A 19788-nucleotide genomic window follows, 5' to 3' on the forward strand; every position below is an offset into this window, starting at 1 on the left:
CACTATTAATTATTCAATTATGGAAAAGAAAAATTAAATAATATCATAAATACCAAACTTTATTGGAAAAATAATCATAATGCACTGAAATTAAAACCGTAAAACTAGCAGACAAGTACTTTCCTTCCCAACAAGGCTACTGTGTTTTCACCATTTTGTAAGTAATACAGTGTGATAGCTTTAATATCGCAGACCATTTCACAATATGACTCATATGGGATCGAGTTACACCACACGTGGAGCATTGAAACTACTTTCTATCTCCACCTTGTTCAACTAAAATGGAAGTTTATCTCATGGTCAAAACAGAACAATTTTTATATTATGTATGTATACCTCAAGTTATGTCAGCAATCTCAATTTCTAAATATACCAACAGTTTTGTTATTCTAATTTTTAATAATGATACAAAGCAAAATATCTTATAGTAATTCATCTTATAACCTATAATAATATTTTATTTATTCTTAAAAATAAGCTGTTTTTTACCCAGTTTTTATTTTCATTTCAACTTCAATGTATTCCAATTTGAAATATTCGATTGGCAAATGCAATTGTAATTCTTAACTTGTAATATGTTGAACTAATTAATAATTACAAGTAACAACATTATTGCTTAAAAATAACACATCGCATAGAATAACACAACGTAACCCATCGAGTGTAATATGACGAAGTGAAATTTGAATACAAAAGTTTTTACTGCGACAAGAACGAACTTAAACAATATATCTTCCATTTTGAAACAACGTGTAAGAGGAATGCATAATCCAAAATGAAACTTCTGATATCTTTCAATATACTACGCGCATATAAATATGAACACTTTTAACTCACTTTTCCCTGATCATAATATCGAACAATATTTCCAATTTTCGACAAATCATTATACATTAAATACAAACATAGAATGGACTTTATTGTATATGATTATATTAAACATTATATTAACATATTATATTAACATATATACATTAACATATTATACTAACAAATAGAAAAAGAAAATCATTAAAGATCTAAAGATATTTCAATTTTTCAATTAACAAGTTTAATATCGCGCGAAATACGAAACACAATATAACACTTCCGGTAGAGACGATAAGTACCAATCAGAATACGAATCATTTATAATACAATACGACCACGCTAAATTTTATTACTCATTGTTAGTGTCAATTATCTGCTTGCCTCTAATTTCATTTCGAAATATTTCGTAACTAGACTGTGGATTTTCATGCAAATTCATATTTTTGCTAATATATTTTATTTCATCCACAAAATATTACGAGTACTATGCTTGTATCATGTGCGTTTTACAAAAGCATAAACATCCGCAGTCTGTTCATAATCCAAAACGAAACTTCTCGTTGTGCAAATAACGTGGACGATCTGTAAGTCACGCGGCACACACGAGAAAAAGATGATTGAACGAAAGAACGATATTCCGTCTGGCATGCCAACGAGCTCCATAGTAGTAGCAAAGAGGATAAGCCAGGCGATAGAGGCGCACGCGGTACCGGCGACTGACCGACAGACAGATCATCGTTCAAATCAAATTCAATTATCGGCTTCGTCGGGTACACTGTCAATCGAATAAGAAACTCGATCTTTGTGGCTAATCGATAGAGGTCGCAAAATATCGTGACATTCGTAATATTAAACGATGTCTATAAATAAACGGTGAATCGTAGAAGAAAAAAAGATAAGGGTTAGACAGGATCCTTACCTTTCCACGTCACGGCGAGGTACACGCGAAATCCGACCACGCCATTCTCTCTCTCGAGCACAGCACCGCACTGCACCATATATATACACAAGAACACACTTCAACACATCTCTACCCCTCCCGGACAGCTTTCCTTCCGAAATCTTTTTTCGCTGCTCCCGTATTCCCCTCGTTACTTGTCTATTTCCCTCACACCATCTTTGTTTCTCTATTTTACCGGTCTCTCGTTGTTTCTCTCGGTTGCCTTTCCTTGTCGAATCCCCTTTCACTGTCTCACTCTACCTTCCTATCTAACCCCTATCTCACCCTCTATCTCTCTCTCTCACCGACCGGCAGGAAACCTCGTCGGCCTCCCTTTTCTCCGGCACCTTTTCTTCTTCTCGTTAAGATGGTGAACCGGTGACCGAGTCGCACGATATCCGCAGCATCGAAAAATCGTGACGTCCACGGCGTTGTTCGTCGACCGATACAAGCGACGAGTAGGACGAGGTTAGGAGGAAGAGGAAGAAGAAAAGGAAGCACCTCCCTGCGACACGCGCGCGCACGAGAGAGAGAGACAATCCAGCATCCAGCTACGCCCGTGACAGCGTCTGGGCAACTACTGAGGACGATCTGCGCGGTTCCGGCACAACCATTCGTTCGAATTTTGACCGACAGCGGCGCCACTACTGGTATTATCCCTTTTCGTTAACGGGTTCACTATGGTGCGCACCACCCTCCACGATTTACCGCTGTTGCTCCTCTTGATTATGGATGATTGTTCCCTTCTTTTACGAATGGTCTGTTAACAGTGTATCGTTCATTTTATTTTTTGATCTATGAAATTTAATTTTAATTGATTTGGAAACATATATATTTTGGCAACTTGATTGCTCAAAAAATAAAAAATTGGCTAGTTCTAAATCAAAAGATGTGATTCTGTATTAAATGTAGAATACTTAATTAATAAAAATCTCGCTTATTTATATTACGTTAATAAAGAATAGAGGAAGAAGTAGAATTTTATTATATTACTAAGGAAAGATACAATAACTCTAACTTTTCCATAGAGTTGAAAGAAATCTGTGGAAATGATAAAAAGCAATTTTAATGTCTCCTACTTTTGGTATTACAGTTTCTTGTATTTGAATAATTTCTATGAATAATTCTGTTCGTCTTATGCGCGCTAATATGCCATATTTTTTACATATGAACAATACGAAGTAATAAAATAAGTTATTAAAAAAATGACACATTATTAATTCTTCATCTCAATAGCATATCAACAAACTGTCATTTAAAAATGTGTAATGGATTAATACTTAAAAAACAGTATTGTATGTCCTGCATAATCTTTACAATTTAACATAGGATAAAGAATATTTCATGAACTTTATCATCAGACCTTTAACATTTCCGCTTACTCTTCTCAACGAAAATGTCAACGTGTTAATCAACAAGATAAAATTAACAGTCTATTAAACAAGAGTCATAGGTATTAGAAATGATGTAAGAACTTATTCCTATTCTAAGACCTGAAATGACTAAAGAAAGCAGAAAATTTATGGGTAGGTAAAATTTTTTCAATTGAACTGCATAAATTGCGCGGCGGTAAAACCGACAGAATTGTATTTTATCCATTGCGCCATGCCGGTACGATCGTCGGTATATTCTAAGGTATACGAGACAGAACCTTTTTACGATTTACGAGGGAAAGCCAACGTATAAATAGCGAGGAATCGTCGATATTTCGAGGAACGACGCCGTGACTAGAATCGTGAGCCACAAGGAGCTGCTTTTAGTTTTTATTCTATTTCTTTCTTCTAATCTCCAGCATGTAGTTATGAAAAGGTATTTCTTAGTATCTTGATGTAGATACTTTCATTAATCATGTGTAGCAATAGTTATACCATGCAATTTATTTATATTATTTTGTTATTATTGTTAAGAAAATATTATTTATATGTAAATTAAGCAGATATGTATCGCTTGTTCTTCATTGAAGAGAAAAAATTAAATAAAACATATACAACGTAATGTAATAATTCATATGATAACGTATTGAATCACAATTTGCAGATTTATAATTTTATTATTGAACTTAGAAATAAATCTATTACTTTATTATTATTATATAAATATATTACGTTGTTAAATCGAAATTTATATTTTTGTAAAAATTATTTCATCCTAATTTGTAATATGAGCTCATAACTAATTTAATTATTAAATAATTGTGTCAATTAATTAGATATATGTTGTTACTTAAATTATTTATTGTGTAAGATAAATCAATGAAGCTTGAAACCATTGGATTTATAGTAACTCAATAAATGCCTTTCTTCGTCGAAATGATTCGTGGTTTTATTACGACGTCAATTTTTTGCTTTTCTTTAATGGCATACATGGTAACACTCTTAGGTGGAAAGTTAATAATGGGGTAATAGACTATTACATCCATATCAACATGTCGGCTCACGTAAAAATTCTCACATATCAAAATGATTATCGCGAAAACTGTGATCAACAATTGATTGAAATGTTTCTACTTACCGAATTAAGGTAAGAATAAAAATATTTTAAGTCGATTTATATTATTTAGACATTTATTTCTTATTTTATTTTTTATAAATACAAAACGAAAATTTATTCATTTCCCTTCAATAAAATGAGTTTGAAATGCTATATATGTAATATATATGTTAATGCATGTATATGTTATGTGACACAATATTAGAGATTTGACTTAGAATAATTTCTTTTTTATAATATCTGATAATATATGTGTCATCACTTGTTTGTCTTTATCGTTTTTCGTGTATTGCACATAGATTATTTTTCACTCTGATAGAGTTTACAAAGCTACATTTATTTGGATGAAATAAAAGTATCTCTGAAAATAAAATTCAATTTATTGTTATACTTAAACATACATTATTAAGTAAAACATTTTCACGTTAAGTATTTTATTACAAATTTTACAATCACATTTTTTACATCTCAGGTATTACAGTTTCATCAAATACAGATACAAAAGTAAAACATTTCAACATTTCATAACAGCCTCAAAAATGAAAAAGGAAAATTTTTATTTTATTACGGCTGTTAAATCTGGATTATATAATACTATAATCTTAATTTACGTATCACTTCGTATCGATTACATGTAAAAAAGTAGTCAATTTAAAATGCTCTTCTTTTGTCGATATAAATAAGAATACATATAAAGGTATTATAAGTACATAACAGAACAGGATATAATCCAGTAAAAAGGTATAAACAAATAAAAAATATAAAAATAACCGAGATACAAAATATTATATTTCCAAGTATATAAATAATCTGAGTTACTTTTTCTGCTATCTTATATTAGATCGTAGTAAAAATTATTTTATAGTTATATCTAACGCTATCCTAACAGCATTAAAATAATATTTCCAAAAAGGTAACGTCAGCAAATAAAAAATAAATATAAATATAAATATAACATTTCAATAATATCTACTTGAATTAGATTAATAACTTTGAAATATTTAAATGGTAATATAATTGCTAGATATATTTGTTTTTTTGAAAATATCAGTAAGTTATACTTACCAAGCGTTTTTATGAGTTTTCACATGATTTTCAAAAGCACCAAATTTGCTATAAACTTTTTGGCACACTTTACAAGTGAATGTTGACGAACGACTACGAGTATAGTGAACCTGGTGCACTGCTTTTAAGTGGTGAAGTAAAGACGACTTGTGTCTGAAAACAAATTTCTATGAATAAATCTAGCAAATCCTGAGATTTGAAAGCTCTTATTCGGAAACTTTATACATCTTAGTCTCCCTTTTTTACCTATATTTTCTAAAGCACATGTCGCAATTGAAAGGTTCTTTCATACGGTGGCAATGAATGAAATGCCTATTGAAATGATATTTTCGATTGAAAAGCCTACCACAACTTTCGCAAAGTATTATGTACATACCTGAAAAGAAATTCGATGACAAACACCATACTTTATTGGGGATAAAATAGTACATTTACCTCCATGCGCTGCAGCTTGATGTATTGCCATTGTACGCGCGCTTGCGAACGATAATAAACATGATGAACACTGAAACCTACATGTGTATCTCATAAAATACAAAATTTAAGACAACAACAAAAATTTTAGATGCGTCTTTGCATTGTAAAAATCTCCTTTACAAAACTATCGCTATAGTACGATATACGATATACGAGATGTTCTACCAAGTTTGATTAACCTGAATGCTCCTTATTTTTAGAAATACGAAAAAACTTTATTTGCAAAAACTGTGTCATACAGAGGAGACCGTAACATATAATAATTTTCTGTAACATCAGACAGTGATAATTTTGCTTTATAGATTGAAGATTTTCGAGAACTTCCAGATTACCTTTATTTTTTAAAATAATTGTTACACTTCTTTATTACTAATGATATAGCAGATATTCAAACAGTTTTACTGGTTTTTAATATATATATACATTTATAACATACAATTTGTTGCATTTTATTACACTTATGTTATTAAAAATTTATTAGAAATTCTTTTATTCTTATAGTGTGTATCCCAAGCGGGAGATAAGTAACAAAGAATGATTGTGGTCTTGTGATATGTACACAATCAATTCGGAATGATAAGTGAACAGACGTAAAAAATATGACGATTGTAATATCGCGTTGATGCAAACGAATTCAAATGTCCGCTCTACTATTAAGAATATAAAAGCATAACGTATCATTTAAAAAAATAAAGGCAACCTAGAAATCTTCGAAACTTCTTCATACCATACAGCTTATTCAATGAATGCTTTGAAAATGCAATTTGAAAAAAAATATTTTTTTAATTTTTCACACTTAATGGAAATAACATGAAAAAATTAACTTACTCGTTCTTTTCTGTAATATGTTTATATTCGTTGCTATCTTGAATTTGTAATGTTTCTTGTTGTTCTTGTGTACATGTAAATTGTTTAGATATTCCTTCTTCAATATCTTTTTGACATGAATAATTAAAAAATTTTATTAACGTTGAGTCAATATCATCAGTAATTTGCAAAGAGCTTTCAATGTCAATAAGCGGTGAACATGTTCTACTGCTGTCCTCACTTAAAACATTATCAGTTACGTATGTACTATTAGAGGTATATAAATCTGTATTGTCCAAATTAGCTTGTGAATCATCATTAAAAATTTCTGTTGATAGTCTGTCTTTTGTATAAGTATTAATTTCACTAGTTGTAATCAAATTTGGAGCATAATCCTCATAGCAAGAATAATCACAGCATGAACATTTTGATTTTCTATCACTGAAGAGATCTTCGATCCAATAATCTGGAGACATTACAGGTTTTCTTATTGAAATATCTATTTCATCCTGTTCATTGTCTGTTAAGGACCAATCTGCCATTGTCTCATATGTATCTATTTCATTATAATTCATATCAAGTTCTTTTACCTGATAATCACTATGTTTTGAACTAAAAGAATTATATGCATCATCAGAATTCTCTGTATACCCTATAAAACAATCTAACTTATTGCTGTCATAAGATTCGTAATAAAATGTATTAAATATTTCATTGCTTGAGAAATCAATTGAATCTTGAAAATTATTTGATTCAATTTCTTCCAAAGATGAAGGGGCCTGACCTTTGGAGGTACAATCAGTTAATACATTCTGAGACATTGAAGATACAAGTCTTTCTTGTTCACTTTTAAGAATAGATATTCCTTGTCTTTTATCCTGCTTATTAGCGTAATGCTTCAACTTATTTTTTTGTGCAGAACTGTCTATCTCTGTTGACATACAAACGTTTTTATCCAATATTTCTTTCTCCTTGTCAACAAAGGAGCAAATGTTCCAGGCGTTCACATAGCTAAATTTTTGTTTTCTTCTCCTTGATACTTTTTTATATTTAGCTTCTTCAACAAATGTATTTTCAGACTGAATATGCTTTGATGTTGCATCAGGAACAAGTAAAACTTGTTGCTCTGTTTTTGCTATATCTTCAAAAAAGCAATTTGGTTTTGTTGCATCTACTTCAGATATTTTATGTGATCTTGAACTACTCTTTAAAATATTAGGAACTGTGCGATGTGTCTTATTCAATATTAATATGTCTTGTTTCGTACTAGTATTGTGTGATGTTTTATTATGTAATATGTTATCAGATTCAAAATTATTTAATTCCTCAAAATGATTTTTTTCTTCATTCGTATTAATTTCTTTAGATGGTTCATTATCCTGCATTATATCTAATAAAACTGTGTTTTGGTACATATTTTCTGAACTTTCACTATGCATATTCCAAATGTTATTATAGTCAAATGTGATAAAATTACTTAGGTCTTCGTACATTCTTAATAATATTGTTTAGATATTCCAATGAATCTTTTCATCTCTTTCATTTACATATTATGACTATATTGTACTATTCATTATAGCTAAAAAATGTAATAAAAAGTAACAATTAAAAAGATATACCAGAAATTCTATAACAAAATAGTTTTTATGTTTCGTAATAGAAAATAAATACCAAAAAAAGATATAAATTCATTACATTTTTTAAAATAAGCATTATAGAAAAGGAACAAATTATAAGATAAAATTTTTTTTAATTAAATAAATAAGAAAGCATAACAAGATAATTGTAATATTAAAACGATAGCAAATATTTCTGTCAGAGGAAAAATAGTTGCTTTTTGTTTTAATAAGCCGAATATCATAAAAAAACTTACCTAGCTTTTCCGACCATAGTTCAAACGATGTTTAACACTGTAATCACAAATACAAACACCATCACCTTTCCAACACTTATATACCGATTATTACAACAAAAAATATATATGTAACTAATGTGACAGATATGAAATGTTTCAAACCGTACCGTTTGGCGACAGAAACTAAACTACGCTCCATGAAATCCTATAAAGAAACTTTAGTTGTGCTTAGATAAGAAGAACGAAACCTGAGAAGTCCTTGAACGATAGAATGTAAACATCCCTAAGAAATTAAAACTTAGAACTTCCGAGGATTAGAAATCTGTACGTGTGGTTAGTATTTTTTTCAGTAAGCTTCCATTAATTTTTAAGTCTTCGTATCTTTTGATTTATTATTTTTTTTATATCTTTGATATAGATTTATCGAAATTCATCAAGAAATTGAAAATATAAAGGCATCGAAATTCGAAACAACAATGATCATGAAATGAAATGCAGATTGTATCGACAATGGCACACACCATACGTTCTTGTAAGTTAAATTAAATATATATATATATATTATTTAAAAGAGAAATTTGGATAGTGTAGAATTATATTGCTTTGTTGAGAATCTTCTTCAAATCTTCAAAATGCAAACAAGGTTAAATTTGCAATTTTTCGTTTGGAGGTAGATTGTGTGTTATATTCTACAATATTATAATAATGATTATTTTATAAAAGTGTAATGTGATAAAGGTGTAGAAAAATGGTAGAAATTATAATTTTTAAGTTGATAATGTGATAATAAAATATTTTATTGTGACAATAAGATTATTTATAATAAAATTTCAAAAGTAACTAAAGATGAGTTGTGTGTGACAAAATATGTGTGATATTGAAATAAATAAAATATTTCATGCTTAGTAATAGTATTCAAACAGTAGATCAGCTTCTGTGAATACCTAATATAAATAGGGTTACCAATCATTACTATCAGCAACATCGTCATATTTGTCATTACTTTCATGCCTTAATACAGAAAATAAGACATCCCTGACTTTTGGCTTGGGATCTTTGGTAATTTTCGTTGGTACAGCTTCTGCCTGTCCTAACATCCATTCCAGTTCTATAATAACACATATAATAAGTTTATATGAATACCAATAGAATTGTGACAAATTACCAGAATAGATTTTTCATTAAATTTCCAATTATATATACCTGCTTCAGTTAATTTCATGCCTCTTAATTCCATTGGGCCAATAATTTGTTTTATCATATTTCCATTGTGGTAGATAAAAATTGTAGGAAGATTGCTATCAGGCCAGTTGGGAATGCAAGTAGTAGAAATACTTTTCAAAAATTTTGTTGCAGGAAATTTTTTTGCTAAATTAGTTAAATACTGATTTATTAATGAGCAGAGGGGAATGCTAAAACAAAAATTGTAAAGAGATAAGGTTCTCTTAATATCTCTATTAAGAATTTTGATATGTAATATTTAAGAATAGAAGTGTATTATATATACCCAGCTTTATATAAATGAAGTATAACCCAAACATCATCTCCTGCTTTATTTATTTCTTGAACATAATCTTTTGCTGATATTTCATTAACTTCACCATATTTAGATTTGCTAGCTAACTCTTTCATTTCTGCTATTCTCTTTCTTCGATATTCCAATAGAACTTTTTCATCTTCTTCGTCCTCTAGTTCATCCAATTCATCTAGCGTCTTATTTTCTAAATCATTGGCAGCTATAAGAAATAAGAAATATCTAGATTAATAAATTTTAGTTTGGAATTGTATCAACATGAGACAAATAAAATAAACATTCAATTACCACGCCCAGTTTTCTCATTTATAGTATTTTCCACAATGTCAACGATTTGATCTTCCGTAACTTCTTTCTCTTTCTCTGGTATAATCCCTTTTCTTCTGAGAATGTCATTCCACTCTGTATCTTCATTTGGATCTTGCTGTGTTAATAAATTTAGGTTAACTAGTTTATATATTAAGGACCAACTTGAAAAATAATATGAAAATCTTTTATATTTTATCTTATGCTTTATTGCATTTCGACCATTACAAGTTTATTTAATTATTTATTTTAATTTTTGTTCTGCAATATATGGCATCCCTTATTAGGAACCAGAAATGTTCAAAATGACATAACCTCTATTTAAAAAAGTTTTTCTGTGCTTACCATGATGTAGTATTCTTTTTAAAATATTATTTCGTGCGCAAAAGAGTTAATTTGCGCTATGCAAATTGTCAGGTTGATAGAGTTAATATCGTTAAGTGATGGATTTCGTTTCTAATGTTAGAATACTTGTGATTAACAGCTGATCACGTTTCGCTACAATGAGATACACTACGCAACTGTACTCTTGTTCCTGACTTACGTGCATTTATGGTATCATCAATGACGCATTCACATTCGAATCTCATTCTATTTAAAAACCATGCAATTAGTCAGTGGTGCTCCTGTGGCATGTTAAAGTTCCAAAACATATTTTAAATTTAATGTAACTAAATTATTAATTTCATTTATCTAAATTTTCAATTTTTTATTAGCGCAATCTATAAATTAATTTTTAAACAAATCTAAGAACCTATATATTTTATTCTGCTATGAATGAAATACAATAATGTAAAATAGTGAAATAATAGGGAAAGAAAATTACAATAGTAAAAAATGTATACACTTTTGTCTTTAATAATAAATAGCAAATGGTGGTATACTCAATATATCATTTTAATGCGATTAACACTTATATGGAATACAATACTTATTACGTATTTACGCCTATATTCGATGACTGTACATTCAGTGGACTGTAATCAGAGAAACCGGTTGATCGTGCAGCTGTGCTGGTCCACGGCCATGTTTTGTGTCCCGCACCAAATACCTAAAACCAGTTTGGGACATCACCTCGATAATATTTATAGGCATATGGAATAATAATTTCTGTAACGGTACAACGTTAGCATTAAGCTGTATGCTTACACTTAGATTTATGCAGATTAGATCATTTCTCGTTTATATCTTTTTCCTTTTCCTCCCCTTTTTTATATTATTTGTTCACGTTTTTTTTTACACCAAAATTTCGAGGAGTTACTAACAAAACCAGTCTCATTTAAATTTCAAATGAACGAAAACGAAGAACAGGCAATCTCGCGTAAACATATCATCTTGATTGCTTTTTGTTTTGTTTCAAGGAGAGGTATATAATAAGTTGCGTAAGGTTTACAATCAATAAAATTTGCATATAATATTCTGATTAAACGAGCGCGCGCGCTGTTTGCGAATTCTCGACTTCATCGAGCCTCTGTTTAATATTCAAAGTCGCGTCGAATTTCACGAGCATGGGGAAGAAAAAGAGAAAAAGGAAGAAAGTTGCAATCTTGCTTGCCACCGGAGAAAGAACGCGGATTAATTTTCCTTTGAGTATATATATATACGCGCGGCGTATAAAGCTTAACGCATATGTAACACCGCGAAACGTTCAATCCGTTTTCACGGTGCTTTCACGTCGCGTGCATACCTTTGTATGGAACGGCCTTTGTTGTTGGATCGCATAAAAGAAATGTGTTTCCTCAACAGTGGCGAGTAAATTACAGAAAATATGTATTTGTATGTATACCCACGATTACTGATGGTTGAAAGTGAACACGTGTTTCTTTATCTTGTTATAACAACAGCATAAAAAAAATTAGTAAATTGGGTAGGCAAATTCCATTTATAATTCGAGTGATTGAGATCATTTTATTTAAAAATATTTTCTGATCGAAAGCGCTAAGTCGTGTAACGATCTTGATATATAGATGACTATCTTGTGATTGAAAATATATCAATTTATCTTTTAACTTATCTATTTTAAAATTTGTTAAGTATATATTTCTAAGAAATTATCTTATCGAATTATAATCTTTTTTTTAACAATCTTTTAGGTATATTATACCGAATGATTAAATTTAGTACTCTTTTAAATTATAATTCAATTTAGTATTCTTTTAATTAAATTTAAATATGAATTTCATCAGCTAGCTATTCTTAGAACGATACAGAAAATTCTCCTCCAATTGAGATTCGAATTTCATATTTTTATACGAGATGAAAGGATTTGAAGACGAGCTGAAATATTCATGCAAAAATTAAATTCTCCGAAAGATGTATCTAGGAAATTGACACAATGAGAACAAAAGCAGGGAAATACTGACCAAAGCTTCCCTTGCGTGAATGTATATTGCACGCACCGCCTGTCGTTATTGTTTTCCATTGTTATGCTCTTTTTTTCGAAAGCATTGTTTGGCAAAGCACTCGTGTTTCCGGTTGCGTGCTAGATTAGAACTTAACCCTGTATTTAGGCGTGTGCAGCTCGATTCAATGGAATGTCATTCATTCGCGCTTATGTATCACGTTGGCGCTAGAGCAGATTGTCACAAATAAAATGTCAGCAACGATGTGATTTAATGGGATGCGACTATCATTTCATCGGTATTTCCATATTTCCACTATTTAAACACAAAAATGTCAGTCATGTGATTTCTAATATTTATTAATCGGTCCCACTCTAAACATTTCTTACGTTTTTGCAATGAAATTTTTTGAAACAAGAACTTTCGTTTCGAAAAGAGGAAAGTTACAAATATTTTTCTTCTCTCTTCCATTTTTCATCGATATAAGAAATAATTTTCGTGTTGTCAATATGGTCATAAATCATTATTTTCAGTCTGTACTGATAATATTTTATTCATTTTTTATCAATTTTTTATTCATAACGGTTTTCCCCAAAATAATTTGTAACCTTTTATCTGTATTCGTCCATTAAAATTGGTTCTATTATTGTATTGTTCACTTTTCGAACATCGTACCGGTAAATACGTAAATGCAATGCATCCTTTGTCTGATCATGGGTCATCCGTCCATGTACCACAATCTCGTGGTCAACTCCTTCGTTATGTCGATACCTTTTTTGTGGTTAGGTATCGATGCTCCCCAGACCTTCTTTCCTTGAATCGCGAAGCGAAGACCGAGCTTGCCAATTCTCGAGGCGTGTTGAAAATGGCAATTGCTCGCTACAAGTTAAATTCATGAGCACACGTAATGAGCAGCTTATACTTTCGTTGGCGTTTGGCATCAGGAATATCTATGTGTAACATGAAATTATATTTCTCTTATCATCATACTATTTATATATAAGAACGCCAAGGGGATTATTACCATATGTGAAAACCTTGAAAGCAAGTGGAAGGAAAATTTTAAAACGGTTAACGCAACTGCAATTCGTGATACGAATAAAATACAAGATCGCAGTCGGGTTCTGACGCAAACAAGAAATTTAATGACAGTTCAATTAGCTAAGAACAGATCACTGATCTAATTTGCATATCTAATGCAATGTATCAGAAATCGTAACTAATTATGTAGATTCGTTCCTTTCATCAATTCACGCCACTGTACAATGTAAATTTTCATCAGCCGATATGAACGTGATTTGGCTTGTAACAAATACACACGAAACTTACTTCTCGGGGACGTTTAACGATAACAACTGATATATTTACAGCCTCCTGGTTAGGTTCGTTCGAACACGGGTAGTAAGCGCGAAATGTGAACGCACGTAGAACGATAGCATGAGCGCAGGATGTGCTTGTATTTACAAATCACGGTGTGCGGCACGCACGCACTGCCGTTCGTAAACTCGCGTATCCTGGATCGTTGGTCTTTTTGCAATTTGTTTAATGATCCTCGCATAACTCTGGCAGAAAACGACCGCTAACGAATGCAAAATTTCCTCACTATTAGGAGAGAAAAATTATTCGTATCCTTGGAAGACGTTGGCAACTAACATTTTCGTAGTTTCTCACTATCTAATGTTATTCTTTATGCAAGTCGGTAATTGTTAAATTGTTATATTTAGCGCTCTGCGCTAGACATATTGGTAGGCATATTGTTACAGTTATGAGAATTGTCTAGAAGTATGCGTAAAATTTAAGTATGTACGTAAGTAGCTAGAATTCGATGATGTAAATTGACTGGAAAGATTGCAAGTAAAATTTTGTGTTAACTTAACGCTAATTTTTGCTATCAATTTGTAATTACTCGAGTTCGTGATATCTTCATTAAAAGTATGAACATTCAAAACCGTAAGAAAAGATTAAATTTTTAATTCATACAACATCCAGTCAAATATTTCACCAATGCAGAAAACCAATGTGGAAATCCAAAATCTTACTATAGTATCGAAGACGCGTGTACCTAAGCGTTTCCTTGTTTGCTCGTCCGGCCAAGAGAATTTGCATAATCACGCGTATAGCACCACAATGCTGCGGAAGGGAAAGGGAGGCATGCAATGACCTTGTGGAGGCTTATGTGTGCGATAGGATCCTCAGTAGAGGCGTTAAACGAAGGTAACGATAGGGAATTGGAAAACGAACGTCTGATAAAATGTTATTCGCTCGTACATACATATGTACGTTCATTTTACCTAGAATGTGGCCCACCGGAAATTTGCAGTTAGTTGCATTCCTTGCAGGGTCGACTAACCTAGGGATAACTCTATTCGTTCGTTAGATCGTTAATTGCTCCCCTTTCCAAATGAAAATGTAATTTTCACTCTGCCGCCGATTGGCTTCGATTCGAAGACTAATTGGATTTTAATTATGAATGTTTTAGTCGATGTAGGAGGGCGATTAAGATAAATGTGATATTAACGATTTGTCTATTCTTATTAGATCGAAAGATTATTAGACATTTATTTGAGTATTTTCCATTTTTTTCTGTGATTTTCCAATTATAGATTTTTTATGTCACGCGAACGTTTACACATATTACATTTTTCATTACGGGGGAAGAATAGGATTAACAAATTTACGAAGTTTGTAATTATATCTCGTGTTCTCTGATGTCAGAGGAACTGACTTTCATTTTTTGGAACAAAAATATAACTTGATTGAAAGGCGGACAGGAATTTAATTATAGAATCCAGTTTTCCCCCCTGTTTGGAAAGCAGCACGTCAAAGTAGAACATCTGTATCTGGTTGAATAACACCTTGTCAATCAGATGGTAAAATGTTACAATGTAAAAATTAAATTCTAAAATCTGACAAAAAGGCCAGTTCTTCTAAAAATCTTCTGTTTCCTCAATTGCGTGTAGAGCGTCATCATAATTACAGTACCACTCGTATTTGTCCGAACAATACCTCACTTACATTATGAAAGCTCGGTAAGAATTCCTTAGTACAGATACGATTTCTTATAGATTCTTTGCTGTATGATTCATTCTTGGAAAATGAATGATGTTTTTATTGTATCATTGATTGCAATTATTCGTATCTTAGATCTAAATTATTCAAGTCAAGTAAGACTGCGATACGATTCTTTATTAGAACAATGAACTATTTGTATTATATCACTGGTTGCAATCGCACGTATCTTACGTTTGAATTCATCCAACGTTCATCGACTTCTGAATTGCAAAAATACCAAATTTAAGTTGAATCATTATATATACAGGGTGGCTGGTAACTGGTGGTACAAGCGGAAAGGGGGTGATTATACGCGAAAAAAGAAGTCGAAAATATAGAATAAAAATTTGTTTTAATTTTTTTTTTTTTTAATTTTTCCATCTAGACAACGATCTACAGTGAGATCCGTTATAACGAGACGTGATAAAGTGCACGCGTACCGAGCGAAAATTCAAAGTCGATTTTCTCGAAAACAAAGCCTCAAACGAAAAATTTTTATTCTATATTTTCGACTTCTTTTTTCGCGTAGAATCATCCCCTTTCCGCTTGTACCACCAGTTACCAACCACCTTGTATATACGAGTTTCTCAAAATCCAAATTAATTCCACCTTCTAATTTAATCCCCCAAATACATGATTAACGATCGATTTAAAAAAAACCGGTTATTCCTCCGACTTTATTTGTTATAAAGAGATGATATAAACAATAGCAAGTTCTAAAATAAATTTAACGAACAATATTTCTACATTTATAAGTCGTAACATATGAAATTTCCGATTTTTAACGATCCTATACTTCTTCGTAAAATTAAAAAAATTAAATTAAAAAAATTAAATCAATTTAAAAATAGCATTATAACGTATAAAATGATCTACAAAAATAAAGATATATATACTGAAGAAAATAAATGGTTTAGAAAATTAAAACTCACACGTAATATATCCATAAAAGATTTCTACAAATATTCGAATGTTTTTACGAGCCACTGTACAAAACGCTAAGAATCCTTAAACAATTCTACCGAATTTCCATTTTTTTGAGGTTTGAATGCAAAATAGTCGCACGGTTTGTTATCAGTAGGTTTCAAGTACGGCACAACGCGTTTTGCCACACGATAACAGGCGCGCGTATACCTGAGCGCCGCGAACAGCCAATGAAAGAGTTGGTTCAGCGTCGACCATCTTGCGCGGCTCTGCTTTCGAGTTCGGAGTCGCGTGGCGGCGACGTTCGGCTTGCAGTGTACGCCGACTGCCGAGCCGTGACTGACTCTGTGCCTCGTGGCCCTCGTGACTTTCCATTGTGACCGCAGGTCCGTGTCTTTTCTCTTATCGCTGAAAAATTAACGCGACCATTCCACGGGGACCAACCAGTCGATCGTTTTTTATGTGACTCGACTTTGCGACTGTCAACAGTCGATCGTCAATTCCGTAACAACCCGTGTGTTTACCTTCTGCTTCTCTTCGTCCCTTTTTTTTCAAGAACAGACCGCGTGACTGTCATTCGTTGTCGGATGACAAGACGAACGTGTTTTTTTTACATACACACAACTTCCTTATTAGAAGAATTTAGCTGAACCGTCTTTTTCAAGGTTGAGTTTACTAAATTGTGGATAATAGTCGTGTGTCGCGTGTTAATATCTAATTCGCGTTGTGATTGTATACAGACTACGTTTGACGTTAATAAACACTGAGGTGTGTATTGGAAGAGGAGATTTGAAAGAATTTTGCTGGATTCAAGCTGCATTGTGTGTAAAGGTATTTTGTATTGTCTAATTTGACTCATTTTAGATAATTGATATAGATATTGATATATTTAGTAATTAATTAATTACACGTTATTAAAACTGTCTTTTTATTTACTTGTAGCAGTAAATGTGTATTTTTGCAGCATATTAAATATTTCGAAGGTGTCACCTATTACGATATTAAACTTTTGATTGTTTACGAAGTTTTATAGATTTTTCGCGTATTTTTAGGAGATATCTTCGAATTATACAAATTGCCCCATCTCCAACTATCTGAGTGACATTAAAATCAATCAACCAGATTGAGCTAGCTTCTTTTTTATGTCATTCCTATGTATAGTTTATGAAACCTTTTATGATTAAAATATTCTATACATTTTCATGTGACATACGTTATATACATAATAAAATAAATTAACACGTAGAATATGTAATCTAAAACGTGTAAAAATATTAAAATTTCAAATCAGTGGACAATAACAATAATATTACACATTATGCAAATTTATTTCATCAAAATGAGGAAAAATGATAATCAACACCTTAACTTTTTTTTAAATAATACGACGTTTCAAATAATGATATATTTCATATAATATATCATATAATATATGATAGAATATTAAATCACCGTATAACCTGTTAAAAAGTTCCACAAGAACTTATCATCAAATTACGTATAATTTCTTGTCATTGATTAAGATCTGAATAACATTCGAGGGATTACATCACAAACAGTTTGTAAATTGCGCGAGTATTCCTCGTTGACAAACGGCCTTCGTTACGGTACGTGGCACTGACATCTTTGCAGTAAAGAAAGCGTGTCGTACAAGCGACGCGTAATTGCGTCTAGTATTTGGTGCAGCGGGACGATCTTATTCGATTTAACCTTGCACTTTCGCCAAGGTACCTTCGTGTCGTTCGTTTATTGCGCCTCTTGTTCAGCGGCAATTGACATCTCACTTTTTACGACTTTCAAAGTGATAGTAGTCTTGACATTACGCTATCAGCATCATTTGTTTGTCGGATAGGTCATTCAACCTTGCAGCACTACATCTAGTACTATCAATTTTTTTATTCGCTTTGCTTTTGCTGTTATGTAAAAATTAGCCGTTGATTTATGGATAAGATGATTATTATTTGATATTGATCGTTTTCATTGATTACGAAAGATTGTGAGAAAAGACGCTATAAAGGAGATTTGAAGAAACTTGGGTAAAATTAAACTTTAATACGCGCACACACAGTCCCCTCTTTTTTGAAACAATGGACAACATATTGTAATTGTATTTGAAGCAACGATATGATAGTGTAGACTATAATATATATACATTCAGATTTGTAAAAGAAAGGAAATACGTAATTCAGTAGAATTATATTTTTAATAGGATTATATATTTCAATAAATCTTTTAGTTTTAGTAAATGGCAGGAAAAATTATACAAGAAGAATCTGTAAAATCTGTTTTCAAACATTGAAACGTGTTATTATTTAGGCTTGAAAATTTATGATAAAATCATTTAATTGATCACGAATTTTATAGGTATCGTCTTCTGTTATATACGTATTGTTTATTATTTAATCTTTTGAGAATAGCTGTATGTAATTATGCCATACGACTGTTTTATCGTTCTAGATTGAGATATCGTAAATTTACAACTGAATTATTCCAAAGTATGTGCATATCATTTTGTCGATTCATGTGTCGATACACGCGCGTGCAATTAATCTTTGACGAAGTTAGTCAAATACAAATACATACTGGTAACGAATTTATATATCTAGTGGAGAGAATACCATTGGTCCACGCGCTGCAATTAACAGGCTGATTAACTTCGTTTGTCATTGTTCAATTTGTTCATTACCCGCATACAGTCTTTATCGATTCAATGACAATTCGATATTCGAGCGCCCTTCTAGAGAATAATTATTAAATTACTGTTGAGCAGTGTATGGAAAGCTTTGTATTTGTTAGAAACTCAACCCCAACTTCATTTTTTCTTTGGAATTCTATTGATACGATAATAAGGAATCAACTTAATACAACATAAATAATGTTAAACCTAATGTAAATAGTAATGAAATAATCCCAAGTATATTTGCAAACTTTTTTATCGTAAACAAAGAACGTGGAAGTAAATTTATTTAAGATATTGTATCTTGAAGGTATGATTAAGCTACGCTTAATAAATACTCGTGTCAATTATGCGAAGTAGAAGGAGAATGCTTCCGAAAAAGAAGGAGATTAACGTTAATCATCTCTCTGGGCGCGAGTGTTTTTCAATTTTTCCACTCCATTGTTAAACGACGAATTTCGTCAGCTACGAGATCCGAAAGACCCACACGTTATTGTCTCTTTGCGAGAA

The 19788-nt window shown here is 31.5% G+C and overlaps 3 protein-coding genes across 12 annotated transcripts in view; all 3 read right to left on the bottom strand.

The window, feature by feature from the left end:
- Task6 (TWIK-related acid-sensitive K[+] channel 6) overlaps positions 1-2459 on the bottom strand; it is a 160958-nt gene extending 158499 nt beyond the window's left edge. The window contains exon 1 of the mRNA XM_069116607.1: positions 1730-2459. The gene's annotated coding sequence lies outside the window, so the exon portion shown is untranslated. The remainder of the gene's footprint in view (positions 1-1729) is intronic.
- Positions 2460-4296: 1837 nt separating this feature from the next.
- LOC138181990 (uncharacterized) lies at positions 4297-9489 on the bottom strand. 5 transcript variants are annotated; one of them, XM_069117425.1, is made up of 6 exons: positions 8463-8627; positions 6611-8168; positions 5741-5817; positions 5552-5681; positions 5306-5458; positions 4297-4601 (listed from the first exon to the last, which is right to left on the bottom strand). In XM_069117425.1, coding segments are annotated over exons 2-6 (1833 nt in total). In that variant the 5' UTR covers positions 8083-8168; positions 8463-8627; the 3' UTR covers positions 4297-4600. The 5 variants fall into 5 exon arrangements, with proteins under 5 accessions (XP_068973526.1, XP_068973525.1, XP_068973524.1 ...); XM_069117424.1 differs by lacking the exon at positions 4297-4601 and adding an exon at positions 9389-9489 and having other exon boundaries at positions 4646-5458; positions 8463-8499; XM_069117423.1 differs by lacking the exon at positions 4297-4601 and having other exon boundaries at positions 4646-5458; positions 8463-8628.
- viaf (viral IAP-associated factor) lies at positions 9224-16991 on the bottom strand. 6 transcript variants are annotated; one of them, XM_069117438.1, is made up of 6 exons: positions 16812-16991; positions 11231-11335; positions 10267-10402; positions 9952-10180; positions 9648-9856; positions 9224-9552 (listed from the first exon to the last, which is right to left on the bottom strand). In XM_069117438.1, exons 1-6 carry the CDS (start codon positions 16974-16976, stop codon positions 9404-9406), a joined length of 993 nt encoding a protein of 330 aa, XP_068973539.1. In that variant the 5' UTR covers positions 16977-16991; the 3' UTR covers positions 9224-9403. The 6 variants fall into 6 exon arrangements, with proteins under 6 accessions (XP_068973539.1, XP_068973541.1, XP_068973540.1 ...); XM_069117440.1 differs by lacking the exon at positions 16812-16991 and adding an exon at positions 16610-16802; XM_069117439.1 differs by lacking the exon at positions 11231-11335.
- Positions 16992-19788: the final 2797 nt, after the last annotated feature.

The sequence above is a fragment of the Bombus flavifrons genome, chromosome 7 (assembly GCF_040668555.2).
Source record: "Bombus flavifrons isolate JBK064 chromosome 7, iyBomFlav1_principal, whole genome shotgun sequence".
NCBI lineage: Eukaryota > Metazoa > Arthropoda > Insecta > Hymenoptera > Apidae > Bombus > Bombus flavifrons.

Excerpts from the sequence above, each read along its gene's own strand:
- LOC138181990 (XM_069117424.1), bottom strand. The coding sequence starts at position 8,082 with ATGTACGAAGACCTAAGTAATTTTATCACATTTGACTATAATAACATT. Across the intron at positions 5,818-6,610 it reads CATATTACAGAAAAGAACGA|GTTTCAGTGTTCATCATGTT; the intron begins GTAAGTTAATTT and ends ATACACATGTAG. Across the intron at positions 5,682-5,740 it reads TCAAGCTGCAGCGCATGGAG|GTATGTACATAATACTTTGC; the intron begins GTAAATGTACTA and ends ATTTCTTTTCAG.
- viaf (XM_069117438.1), bottom strand. The coding sequence starts at position 16,976 with ATGGAAAGTCACGAGGGCCACGAGGCACAGAGTCAGTCACGGCTCGGC. Across the intron at positions 10,181-10,266 it reads AAATGAGAAAACTGGGCGTG|CTGCCAATGATTTAGAAAAT; the intron begins GTAATTGAATGT and ends TATTTCTTATAG. Across the intron at positions 9,857-9,951 it reads CTTCATTTATATAAAGCTGG|CATTCCCCTCTGCTCATTAA; the intron begins GTATATATAATA and ends TTTTTGTTTTAG.